At 43.4% G+C, this 13,316-nt stretch overlaps 1 protein-coding gene across 1 annotated transcript in view; it reads left to right on the forward strand.

Moving 5' to 3' along the window:
* Positions 1–13,316, forward strand: part of LOC135508167 (protein unc-79 homolog) — a 52,097-nt gene that overhangs the window by 19,401 nt on the left and 19,380 nt on the right. The window contains exons 12-23 of the mRNA XM_064928182.1: positions 3,673–3,902; positions 4,063–4,234; positions 4,433–4,663; positions 4,909–5,099; positions 5,378–5,501; positions 6,027–6,170; positions 6,613–6,828; positions 7,096–7,323; positions 7,457–7,607; positions 7,928–8,007; positions 8,162–8,310; positions 8,549–8,706. Coding sequence (XP_064784254.1) covers positions 3,673–3,902; positions 4,063–4,234; positions 4,433–4,663; positions 4,909–5,099; positions 5,378–5,501; positions 6,027–6,170; positions 6,613–6,828; positions 7,096–7,323; positions 7,457–7,607; positions 7,928–8,007; positions 8,162–8,310; positions 8,549–8,706 — 2,074 coding nt within the window. The remainder of the gene's footprint in view (positions 1–3,672; positions 3,903–4,062; positions 4,235–4,432; positions 4,664–4,908; positions 5,100–5,377; positions 5,502–6,026; positions 6,171–6,612; positions 6,829–7,095; positions 7,324–7,456; positions 7,608–7,927; positions 8,008–8,161; positions 8,311–8,548; positions 8,707–13,316) is intronic.

The following is a 13,316-nucleotide window of genomic DNA, read 5'->3' on the forward strand; positions in this document are numbered from 1 at the left end:
ATGTGTTATTTCATAGTTTTGATGTATTCACTATTATTCTAGAAAATAGAAAATACTAAGATTTAAAAAAAAAACCTTGAATGAGTAGGTGTGTCCAAACTTTTGACTGGTACTGCATATATATATACAGTGGGGCAAAAAAAGTATTTAGTCAGCCACCAATTGTGCAATTTCTCCCACTTAAAAAGATGGGAGAGGCCTGTAATTTTCATCATAGGTACACTTCAACGATGACAGACAAAATGATATTTTTTTTTTTAGAAAATCACATTGTAGGATTCTTTATGAATTTATTTGCAAATTATGGTGGAAAATAAGTATTTGGTCAATAACAAAAGTTTATCTCAATACTTTGTTATATACCCTTTGTTGGCAATGACAGAGGTCAAACATTTTCTGTAAGTCTCCACAAGGTTTTCACACACTGTTGCTGGTATTTTGGCCCATTCCTCCATGCAGATCTCCTCTAGAGCAGTGATGTTTTGGGGCTGTTGCTGGGCAACACGGACTTTCAACTCCCTCCAAAGATTTTCTATGGGGTTGAGATCTGGAGACTGGCTAGGCCACTCCAGGACGTTGAAATGCTTCTTACAAAGCCACTCCTTCTTGCCCGGGCGGTGTGTTTGGGATCATTATCATGCTGAAAGACCCAGCCATGTTTCATCTTCAATGCCCTTGCTGATGGAAGGAGGTTTTCACTCAAAATATCACGATACATGGCCCCATTCATTCTTTCCTTTACACGGATCAGTCGTCCTGGTCCCTTTGCAGAAAAACAGTCCCAAAGCATGATGTTTCCACCCCCATGCATCACAGTAGGTATGGTGTTCTTTGGATGCAACTCAGCATTCTTTGTCCTCCAAACACGACGAGTTGAGTTTTTACCAAAACGTTCTATTTTGGTTTCATCTGACCATATGACATTCTCCCAATCTTCTTCTGGATCATCCAAATGCTCTCTAGCAAACTTCAGACGGGCCTGGACATGTACTGGCTTAAGCAGTGGGACACGTCTGGCACTGCAGGATTTGAGTCCCTGGCGGCGTAGTGTGTTACTGAAGGTAGGCTTTGTTACTTTAGTCCCAGCTCTCTGCAGGTCATTCACTAGGTCCCCCCATGTTGTTCTGGGATTTTCGCTCACCGTTCTTGTGATCATTTTGACCCCACGGGGTGAGATCTTGCGTGGATCCCCAGATTGAGGGAGATTATCAGTGGTCTTGTATGTCTTCAATTTCCTAATAATTGCTCCCACAGTTGATTTCTTCAAACCAAGCTGCTTACCTATTGCAGATTCAGTCTTCCCAGCCTGGTGCATGTCTACAATTTTGTTTCTGGTGTCCTTTGATAGTTCTTTGGTCTTGGCCATAGTGGAGTTTGGAGTGTGACTGTTTGAGGTTGTGGACAGGTGTCTTTTATACTGATAACAAGTTCAAACAGGTGCCATTAATACAGGTAACGAGTGGAGGACAGAGGAGCCTCTTAAAGAAGAAGTTACAGGTCTGTGAGAGACAGAAATCTTGCTTGTTTGTAAGTGACCAAATACTTATTTTCCACCATAATTTGCAAATAAATTCATTAACAATCCTACAATGTGATTTTCAGTTTTTGTTTTCTCATTTTGTCTGTCATAGTTGAAGTGTACCTATGATGAAAATTACAGGCCTCTCTCATCTTTTGAAGTGGGAAAACTTGCACAATTGGTGGCTGACTAAATACGTTTTTGCCCCACTGTATATATAATATATATATATATATCATGCCATCATGCCAACATCCATCCAGTGTTTATTTACCAATGACTAGTAAAAGTGCTTGATTTGATTTGAAGAAAGAGGTAACCACTTGTGTCATTCAAGTGCTGTAGAAAGAAACACTATACTAGCCTGCTTCAGGCTACAGGGACCTAAAGTGGAACATTCCCTTCATTACTTGTCCGATGGATGGCCCAGTCTTAATGGAACTGGCAGGGCATGATGTTTGTTCCGGAGCACAGTCCCAAGGGCATAAAAGTTCCCCCTTGTTTCCCACGGAGACTGAAACAATTCACAATGCTCAGGTAGTGTATCAAGCTGAGCAGCCGGCCAACAACGGTCCTCCATACCAGTTCATCCAGCAGCAGTTTCAATCCTCACACAGCCTTTTCAATAGGCTTTGTCCCACAGCAGAAAGCTCTTTAAACTCTTACCTGGACCCACGCCAGCTCTCTCATTACCAGCATATTGTTGTTCTGAGAGGTGATTGCTAGTTACAGCTAGACAAATGGTTTCATTCACAGTGTTCTGTAGTTACAGATTTAAACACTTATATACTGTGTAGAGTATAGTCCATTAACCAAGTTTTCAGCATAATGTAACAAGAAGTTATGGATTGCATGCAGCTGTGGTTTTTCGTTGAAAGAAAGAATGGTCCGTTTTATGTTTTTGCGAAGAACTGAGAGAGGGAGGAGGGAGGAAGAGAGGAAGAAAACAGAGAAGGGGAAGATCTGTTCATTTGATAGGTGGTAATGCATCTCTGTAATGGCCAAAGCTTTTAGTGGCTGATCAGATTAAGCCAGTCTACAATTGCCACCATTTTTTTGTTGAGAAATGAGACACCATAGGGACATGTGCAGTACCTATCTAAGAATGTTGCTATCTGTCCCATGGCAGCGTACACATTAGTATACACACACACACAAATATACTCAAAAGTGAAAGAACGTTCATTTCATTTGGGATGTCTAAACATCAGTGTATTTATTGAGGCATAAGAGCATTTTATCTTATTTCACTTAAAGGGAAATTTAACAATTGTTCAAATTCATATTGATCTCCAGCACCACCCCAACATCAACACATGTGAAAATGGTGCGTTTCTATGTTTTGGAGTAAAACATATACACTGAGTATATAAAACATTAAGACCACCTGCTCTTTTCATGACAAAGACTGACCAGGTGAATTCAGGTTAAAGCTATTATCCCTTATTGATGTCTGTTGTTAAATCCACTTCAATCAGTGTAGAGGAAGGGGAGGAGACAGGTTAAAGAAGGATTTTTAAGCCTTGAGACAATTTATATGGATTTTGTACATGTGCCATTCAGTGGGTGAATGTGCTGTTGAACAGGGTATGGCAGTAGGTGCCAGGCGCACGGTTTGTGTCAAGAACTGCAACACTACTGGGTTTATCACACTCAACAGTTTCCCATGTGTGTATCAAGAATGGTCCACCACCCAAAGGACATCCAGCCAACTTGACACAACTGTGGGAAGCATTGGAATCAACATGGGCCAGCATCCCTGTGGAACGCTTTCGACACCTTGTAGAGTCCATGCCACAACGCATTGAGGCTGTTCTGTGGGCAAAGGTGGTATATTCAGTGTAAGTGTTTCCAATGACATCATCAGTGTGCATTGTGTAATTTTAAACAATTATGGGAAGGTTTTTCCAACTAATTGGTTGATGATGTCATTGAAAACACTTATCTTCCTCTATATTTTTTACTACAAAACATAAAAACACGCAATTTTCTTATGTTGATGTTACAGTGGAACTGGAGATGTTGAAAATGTTAGTTAAATTTCCCTTTAAATGGTGCAAACAGTTTAGATTTCTGTAACCAAAATAATTTAAATTTTTATATAAAAATGATACGAGGAGTTGTCCTCTCATTGTCCCCTCTCTGTCTTGTAGAACTGTAGCTCTCATGTCAGGAGGGCGGTTGTCACTTGCTTCTCAGCTGGCTGCTGTGGGCGCCATGGCAACCGGCCTGTCCGCTACTGCAAGCGTTGCCATGTCAACCACCACAGCAGCGAGACGGGGGCTGCGGCAGAGACCCATCTCTACCAAACTTCTCCCCCTCCCATCAACACCCGCGAGTGTGGGGCAGAGGAGTTGGTGTGCACTGTGGAGGCTGTTATCAGGTGAGCATCACAGACAACACAGGCAAACAACCGTATGCTTCACAATTGCACTGATTTAAACCAGTTATCTACCTCTCTATCACTATCCATCTATCTTCCTCTGTCTTTCTGTCTGTCTCATTCTTGATTCCCCCTCTCTCCATCCATCTATCAACATCAGCCTACTGAAAGAGGCAGAGATCCACGCGGAGCTGCGTGAGTTTGAGCTGAACAGGCGTCGTCAGATGGGCCTGTCTGCCTCTCACCACTCCCTTGACAACATCGACTTCGATAACAAAGAGGACGACCAGCACGACCAGAGGCTCCTCAGTCAGTTTGGCATCTGGTTCCTGGTGCGTGGCTCGCTGGTCTATCACTCACTATCGCAGTAGTGAGATTAGGATGTTGACACACCTGTCTGGGCTCTTATTACCAGCCCGGCCTGTACTCTCTTCATAGTGTAACATTATATGCTTTAACCGTGTCTCTCTCCAATCTTGGAAGCCCCTGACTGACCATGATACCCTACATCCTTGCCCCCATCCCTGTAGGTGAGCCTGTGCACCCCCAGTGAGAACACGCCCACTGAGAGCCTGGCGCGGCTGGTGAGCATGGTGTTCCAGTGGTTCCACTCCACAGCCTACATGATGGACGACGAGGTGGGCTCCCTGGTGGAGAAGCTCAAGCCACAGTTTGTCACCAAGTGGCTGAAGACCGTGTGTGACGTGCGATTCGACGTCATGGTGATGTGCCTGCTGCCCAAGCCTGTGGAGTTTGCCAGAGTGAGGAGGAGCGGGGGAGGGGTGGAGGAGGAGAGGTGTTGGAGGGTTAAGGTGGTTGAGCTTCAGGGGGTGTTCGTGAGAGGTTGTAGGGTGTAATGGTGGGTGTAGGGTAGTATGAGGTTAGGACTGTTTTTATAAAGGCAATACACATTGTAGGGACAGCAAGTGATGGTTGTGTTCCTTGGTGAATACCCTCCATGGTTATACCTGACCTTGTGTATGTGTCTATGCACCCATATCCCCAGGTGGGGGGTTACTGGGATAAGTCTTGCAACACGGTGACCCAGCTGAAAGAGGGGCTGAACAGGATCTTGAGCCTGATCCCCTACAACGTGATCAGCCAGCCGCTGTGGGAGTGCTTCATGCCAGAGTGGCTGGAGGCCATCCGCACTGAGGTGCCTGACCAGCAGCTCAAGGAGTTCAGAGAGGTGCTCAGGTACTGTATACTGAACTTCCTCCAAGTCGCCAAGTTCACTGTACTACCTCCTCTACGTCAATGGGTTCCTATGGTTACTGTTGACGCAGAAATCATTTTCTCTCTCATGAGAACGTTTGAATGCTATGTGAAATGTAATGTGACTATGTGAAACACAGTCATGGGTAGACAGTGAAAACAGACTTGCTTAGTTTCCATTGTTACACCTGAGAGAGATGCAATACTAAGCCTCAGCTCTAAAAGCATTTCCCCTCCTCTCCCCTCTGTTCTCCCTGCAGCAAGATGTTTGACATTGAGCTGTGCCCTCTGCCCTTCTCCATGGAGGAGATGTTTGGGTTCATTAGCTGCAGGTTCTCAGGCTACCCAGCCTCTGTGCAGGAGCAGGCTCTGCTCTGGCTACATGTGAGTATAAGGCCTGTAGCTTTTTACGAGTGTCCATTTCATATTGAGTGGTTAATTTCATGTGTGAAATGGACAGGTTGTCATGATGTGTGAGTGCCTGGGCAGGGGCTTTACTGAATATCGAACTGGGTCACACGGCTAGCATGAGACCAGAGTTCTGAGGGGGAGAGTGGAGGGATTTTGCTTTTGATTCCTTATGCACTCACAGCCTGCTGTCCTATTTATACGTGGATGGATTTTCACGTTTTCTGTCATGACTGTGATTACAGACACCAAAGTAATTCAATCTGACTATATAGGTCACACTCAAAGCAGCACTACAAGGGTATGTGTACTACATTCTAGTGTCTTGTCTTTGCCTCTCTTAACATCTGTTTGTGTGTTTCATATGTGCGTGTGTATACCTGTTTTTGTCATTAATGTGTCTTGTGTGTGCGTATGAGTTTGGTCTGCATCTTTGTGTGTGTGTGTGTGTGTGTGTGTATCTGTTGGTGTTTTTGTTTGTATGTGTCTGGATGGACCCAGGTGTTGTCAGAGCTGGACATTGTAGTGCCTCTGCAGCTGTTGGTCGGGATGTTCTCTGATGGGGTGAACTCTGTGAAGGAACTGGCCAATCAGAGGAAGGCTCACGTCTCAAATCTAACTGGGGAAAATACTGAGGCTCGGAGGGTGAGATGTCATACTATGTCATCAACTCCCATGCAAAACAACCTCAATGCCAAAGAAAAAAGCTCTTATCGCTCATATATTTCCTTTCCTTTCTAACAGTAACAGAAGAACAAATGAGCTCAGGACAGATGCAGTTTACATCCACAATAGGAAAATTCTTGTTATCTAGCTACCCTCTATTGTCAACCATCCACGGCCCGTACGTTGTCATGGTAACTGCTGAAGTCTAAATATAGTCCTGTTTAAGGGGCATAATTGAGTTTTACCATCGTTCAGATTTATCATTGAAAGTTAAAGCCTTCGGCTCATCTATCGACAGTATATTTGCAGTATATTTCTATACCTGAACACACCTTGATAACTTGGAGGGTATTTCTAAGGATAGTACAAATATGAAACAATTATACGTTTGTGTGTGTGTGTGGGTGCGTGATGTTCCTAGGAAAGCGTGGTTTCAGAACCAGGCCGTCTTGGGCAGCACAACACCCTGAGCCCATTCCCCAGTCCGTTCCGAAGCCCATTCCGGAGCCCCCTGCACTGCAGTCCCTTTAAGAACCTAGGCCATGCTACAGGACACTGTGCCCTGGACCTGGACTGTGACGATGATGACATGAACCTGAGCTGCTTCATCCTCATGTTTGACCTCATCCTCAAACAGGTGGCCAAATCTTTGAGCATGAATGTGCCTTTTGTTTATGTGCTGAATGGGTGTGTTTGTTTGCATGTGAGCAAGGAAGTGTGTGCTGTAAAATACTATATTATTTTGAAGCTCGGAAGGCACATTCCAGACATGGGTTCAGTTATACAGTACAGTTTGCTGCATTTTATAATGCCTCATTGAATATGTCACAGCCACCAAGTTGAATTCCGTCCTACTTTCTATTGGGTTCTCCTGTTCAACCTGTTGTGTTGGTTCCTTGTCCAGATGGAGCTCCAGGATGACGGCGTGATTCTGGTTCTGGAAAGCAGCCTGGGGAAAGACATCGTGGGCATCATCAACAACGTCTTCCAGGCCCCGTGGGGGGGCTCCCACACCTGTCAGAAGGATGAGAAGGCCCTGGAGTGCAGCCTGTGCCAGTCTAGCATCTTATGCTACCAGCTGGGCTGTGAGCTCCTGGAGAGACTCACCCCCAGGGAGGAGATACATCTGGTGGTGAGACACACATGTACACACACCCCTTAAAAACAACATGAAGGATGTCCTGAAGCGTCCCAATTGTTTTTCAGTGGTTGGTAATTCTTAGTGCATTTGGTTGTCAATAGACATGATTGTGTCTTCCCTATAGGAGCCAACAGATGGCTTGGAGGACACATTGCTGTTGCCTCAAGTGTTTGGACCTGAAAAAGGGACAAAGGGAGGGACAGAGGAAGGGGACCACCCTACCAGCACACACACTGACAACCCTACCAATCAAAGTGACTCTCCTGACAACCCATGTATGTATCCATGGTGACCTAAGGCTTGGGTTGGAAGGGTTTTAAAATGAGCACAGAATGTCTCAATGCATTGATATAGATCTGATGAAACACAAGCAGAACAATGCTCAGTTGTGTAGGTGTAAACACCTCATTATTATAAAAATGTAATCCCAAATGTATCGTTTGACCTGAAGCCAACGAATGTGAAAAATATGAAATGAACACTTCTCTGTAACAGTTCAGAGGCAGTGTGCAACATGAAAAGGAAACACTGCATAGTTTCTCCTTTGCTAGGCAGTGTTAGGCTTTGTTTTATATCAAAGCTTTCTGTTCTACAGCAATGAAGAATAATCCCGACAAGACGTTTTCCTACCAGCAGCTCCCTGTGTCTCTCAAGCTAATATACACCATTCTGCAGGTACCTGCTAGTCCACCTGTATCTAGTGTTCAAGTATCTTGTAATGTACAGATATAAACTGTCTAAATATTAGATGCGTTATCAAAGAAAATAATCCCCTCATTAGAAAAGATTGAGTGAGGAAATGAACTCTACCTTCTGTTCATCAATGTAGGAAATGTCCAAGTTTGAGGAGCCTAATATCCTGTTCAACATGCTGAACTGTCTGAAGATCCTGTGTCTCCACGGAGAGTGTCTGTACCTGGCCCGTAAGGACCACCCCCAGTTCCTGGCCTACATCCAGGAAAAGATGCTTATTCCCAGGTCATCACAGTCACCATCACCACATGGGGCCCCTCCTGCAGTTTCACACATAGCTTGTTGGTTTTCTACAGATATCTTTGCGAGTACTTTCTTTAAACATGACTTGAGCCATGAGATTTAGCTACATGTAGGAACTGAAATTGTCGATCATCATCTTAATGAAAGTTGTACTGGATCATCAAACATGTGAAGAGCAGCCAGATGTGTGTGCGTCTAATGTGGTACCTGTATGTTCTAGACTGTGGACCATGCTGAAGTCCGAGTTTTGCCAGCTGGCCTCCCTGGCCGTGCCCCAGCTCCTGCATGCCCTCTCCCTCTCCCATGGAGCAGACATCTTCTGGAACCTGGTGGACAGCAATTTCAACAGCAAGGACTGGAAGATACGCTTTGAAGCAGGTGAATGATATAGGAGGCTTCACTGTACGTGTGTGTGTCTCTCTGTGTGTGTGTGTGTGTGTGTGTGTGTGTTTACGTACAGTACCAGTCAAAAGTTTGGACACAGCTGCTCATTCAAGGGGTTTTCTTTATTTTTACTATTTTCTACATTGTAGAATAATAGTGAAGACATCAAAACTATGAAATAACACATATGGAATCATGTAGTAACTAAAGAATTGTTAAATTAGATTTGAAGTCCTCCCAGATGGCGCAGTGGTTAAGGGCGCTGTACTGCAGCGCCAGCTGTGCCACCAGAGACTCTGGGTTCGCACCCAGGCTCTGTCGTAACCGGCCGTGGGGCGACGCACAATTGGCCTAGTGTCGCCCGGGTTAGGGAGGGTTTGGCCAGTAGGGATATCCTTGTCTCATCGCGCACCAGCGACTCCTGTGGCGGGCCGGGCGCAGTGCGTGCTAACCAAGGTTGCCAGGTGCACGGTGTTTCCTCCGACACATTGTTGCGGCTGGCTTCCGGGTTGGATGCGCGCTGTGTTAAGAAGCAGTGCGGCTTGGTTGGGTTGTGTATTGGAGGATGCATGACTTTTGACCTTTGTCTCTCCCGAGCCCATACGGGAGTTGTAGCGATGAGACAAGATAGTAGCTACTAAACAATTGGATACCACGTAATTGGGGAGAAAAAGGGGTAAAAAAAAATATATATAAAAAAAATTGATTTGAGATTTTTCAAAGTAGCCACCCTTTGCCTTGATGACAGCTTTGCACACTCTTGGCATTCTCTCAACCAGCTTAATGAGGTAGTCATCTGGAATACATTTCAATTAACAGGTGTGCCTTGTTAAAAGTTATTTTGTGGAATTTCTTTCCTTCTTAATGCATTTGAGCCAATCAGTTGTGTTGTGACAAGGTATGGGTGGTATACCGAAGATAGCCCTATTTGGTAAAAGACCAAGTCCATATTATAGCAAGAACAGCTCAAATAAGCAAAGAGAAACAGCAGTCCATCATTACTTTAAGACATGAAGGTCAGGTAATCCAGAAAATGTCAAGAACTTTGAAAGTTACTTCAAGTGCAGTCGCAAACCATCAAGAGCTATGATGAAGCTGGCTCTCATGAGGACCGCCACAGGAAAGGAAGACCAAGACTTACCTCTGCTGCAGATCATTAGTTCATTAGAGTTAGCTGCACCTCAGATTGCAGCCGAAATAAATGCTTCACATAGTTCAAGTAACAGACACATCTCAACATCAACTGTTCAGAAGAGACTGCGTGAATCAGGCCTTCGTGTTCGATTTGCTGCAAAGAAACCATGACTAACGGACACCAATAATAAGAAGAGATTTGCTTGGCCAAGAAACACAAGCAATGGACATTAGACCGGTGGAAATCTGTCCTCTGGTCTTATGAGTCCAAATTTGAGTATTTCAGTTCCAACTGCCGTGTCTTTGTGAGACGCAGAGTAGGTGAATGGATGATCTCCACATGTGTGGTTCCCACTATGAAGCATGGAGGAGGAGCTGTGATGGTGTGGGGGTGTTTTGCTGGTGACACTATCCATGATTTATTTAGAATTCAATGCACACTTAACCAGCATTGTTACCACAGCATTCTACAGCGATACCCCAACCCATCTGGTTGTGCTTAGTGGGACTATCATTTGTTCTCAACAGGACAATGACCCAAAATACACATCCAGACTGTGTAAGGGCAATTTGACCAAGAAGGAGAGATGGAGTTCTGCATCAGATGACCTGGCCTCTGCAATCACCCAACCTCAACCCAATTGAGGGTTTAGGATGAGTTGGACCGCAGAGTGAAGGAAAAGCAGCCAACAAGTGCTCAGCATATGTGGGAACTACTTCAAGACTGTTACGTTTCGCTGGTTGAGAATGCCAAGAGTGTGGAAGGCAAAGAAATATTTTGTTTAACACTTTTTATGTTACTACATGATTCCATATGAGTTATTTCATAGTTTTGGTGTCTTCACTATTATTCTACAATGTAGAAAATAGTATAAATAAAGATAAACTCTTGAATGAGTAGGTGTGTCCAAACTTTTGACTGGTACTGTATATATTTTAAGTTAGATCCAAATGTTTTATTGTGGCATTGTCACAGAGCACCGCAGAGCACCAATTAGTATATAATATAATAATATCAGTATGCTACATTCACATTTAATTTAACATACTCTGACCATAAACATCATTAGAAGTAGATATTGATTACATAAGCAAAGGAACATAACACAAAAACATAGAGTAACCCAAAGGTCACACATTCAAATCTCATCACGGACAACTTTAGCTAATTAGCAACTTTGCAACTATTTACTACTTTTTAGTTATTTTGCAACCACTTAGCATGTTAGCTAACCCTTCTCCTAACCGTAACCCCAACCTTAACCCTTTAATCTAACACCTAACCTTAACCTTAACCCTAACCTTATCTCCTAACCCTAATCCCAAGTCCAGCTAACGTTAGCCACAACAAATTGGAATTTGTAACATACTGTATCATGCGTTTTGTAAATATCATAGAACTTGTAATTCGGAACATATCATACAAAATGTATAATGGACATCCATAACTGAATTACATAACATACGAAACGTAACATATCATACTAATTGTGAAGTGTCCCAGATATATATTTACTATGATATACACCTTAGCGAAATACATTTAAACTCAGTGTTTCACAATTCCGGACATTTAATCTGAGTAAAAACTTTGTTTTAGGTCAGTTAGGATCACCACTTTATTTTAAGAATGTGAAATGTCAGAATAATAGTAGAGAATGATTTATTTCAGCTTTTATTTCTTTCATCACATTCCCAGTGGGTCAGAAGTTTACATGCACTCAATTATATTTGGTAGCATTGCCTTTAAATTGTTTAACTTCGGTCAAACGTTTAGGGTAGCCTTCCACAAGCTTCCCACAATAAATTGGGGGAATTTTGTCCCATTCCTCCTGACAGAGCTGGTGTAACTGAGTCAGGTTTGTAGGCCTCCTTGCTCGCACATGCTTTTTTAGTTCTGCCCACACGTTTTCTATAGGATTGAGGTCAGGGCATTGTGATGGCCACTCCAACACCTTGACTTTGTTGTCCTTAAGCCATTTTGCCACAACTTTGGAAGTATGCTTGGGGTCGTTGTCCATTTGGAAGACCAATTTGCCACCAAGCTTTAACTTCCTGACTGATGTCTTGAGATGTTGCTTCAATATATCCACATAATTTTCCGTAATCATGATGCCATCTATTTTGTGAAGTGTGCCAGTCCCTCCTGCAGCAAAGCACCCCCACAACATGATGCTGCCACCCCCGTGCTTCACGGTTGGGATGATGATGTTCTTCGGCTTGCAAGCCTCCAGAGGACATTTCTCCAAAAAGTACGATCTTTGTCCCCATGTGCAGTTGCAAACTGTAGTCTGTTTTTTATGGCGTTTTGGGAGCAGTGGCTTCTTCTTTGCTGAGCGGCCTTTCAGGTTATGTCGATATAGGACTTGTTTTACTGTGGATATAGATACTTTTGTACCTGCTTCCTCCAGCATCAGACCTCCAGCAAGGTCCTTTGCTGTTGTTCTGGGATTGATTTGCACTTCTCACACCAAAGTACGTTCATCTCTAGGAGACAGAACACGTCTCCTTCCTGAGCGGTATGACGGCTGTGTGGTCCCATGGTGTTTATACTTGCGTACTATAGTTTGTACTGATGAACGTGGTACCTTCAGGAGATTGGAAATTGCTCCCAAGGATGAACCAGAATTGTGGAGGTCTACAATTTTTTTTCTGAGGTCTTGGCTGATTTCTTTTGATTTTCCCATGATGTCAAGCAAGGTGGCACTGAGTTTGAAGGTAGGCCTTGAAATATATCCACAGGTACACCTCCAATGGACTCAAATGATGTCAATTACCCTATCAGAAGCTTCTAAAGCCATGACATAATTTTCTAGAATTTTCCAAGCTGTTTAAAGGCACAGTCAACTTAGTGTATGTAAACTTCTGACCCACTGGATTTGTGATGCAGTGAATTATAAGTGAAATAAATTGTCTGTTAACAATCATTGGTAAAATGACTTGTGTCATGCATAAAGTAGATGTCCTAACCAACTTGCCAAAACTATAGTTTGTTAACAAGAAATTTGTGGAGTGGTTGAAAAACGAGTTTTAATGACTCCAACCTAAGTGTATGTAAACTTCCGACTTCAACTGTACGTCTAGCCCCTGATTCCAGGCCTACGGTCCTAACACTGAAAAGACACACACTATCCCCTCAGCCGTCAAATTAGTTGGACACTTTTGATGACTTATCATGACGTCTGACTTGTATACACTTGCAGGGCGAGGGGTGAGGGAAGAAGGAATGATTTTTAAATGCACCACCCTTGGCCGGAAATTCGTCACTTTTCATCCCGTGATGATTGTGTTTTCAGCCACCAGTAGCTTGTGGGTGCTTTATATGTGCTACAGTCATTTATGAGTGTCTACTTATATTAACTATATCATTATTAATATACGCCTAGTGTATGATAGCTAGCAAATTAATTAGCTAACTAACGTTAGCCTGCCTAGCTGGAACTTCTGAAGAAGGAAAATGTTTTATTTCT

Source organism: Oncorhynchus masou, chromosome 21, assembly GCF_036934945.1.
Source record: "Oncorhynchus masou masou isolate Uvic2021 chromosome 21, UVic_Omas_1.1, whole genome shotgun sequence".
Lineage (NCBI taxonomy): Eukaryota > Metazoa > Chordata > Actinopteri > Salmoniformes > Salmonidae > Oncorhynchus > Oncorhynchus masou.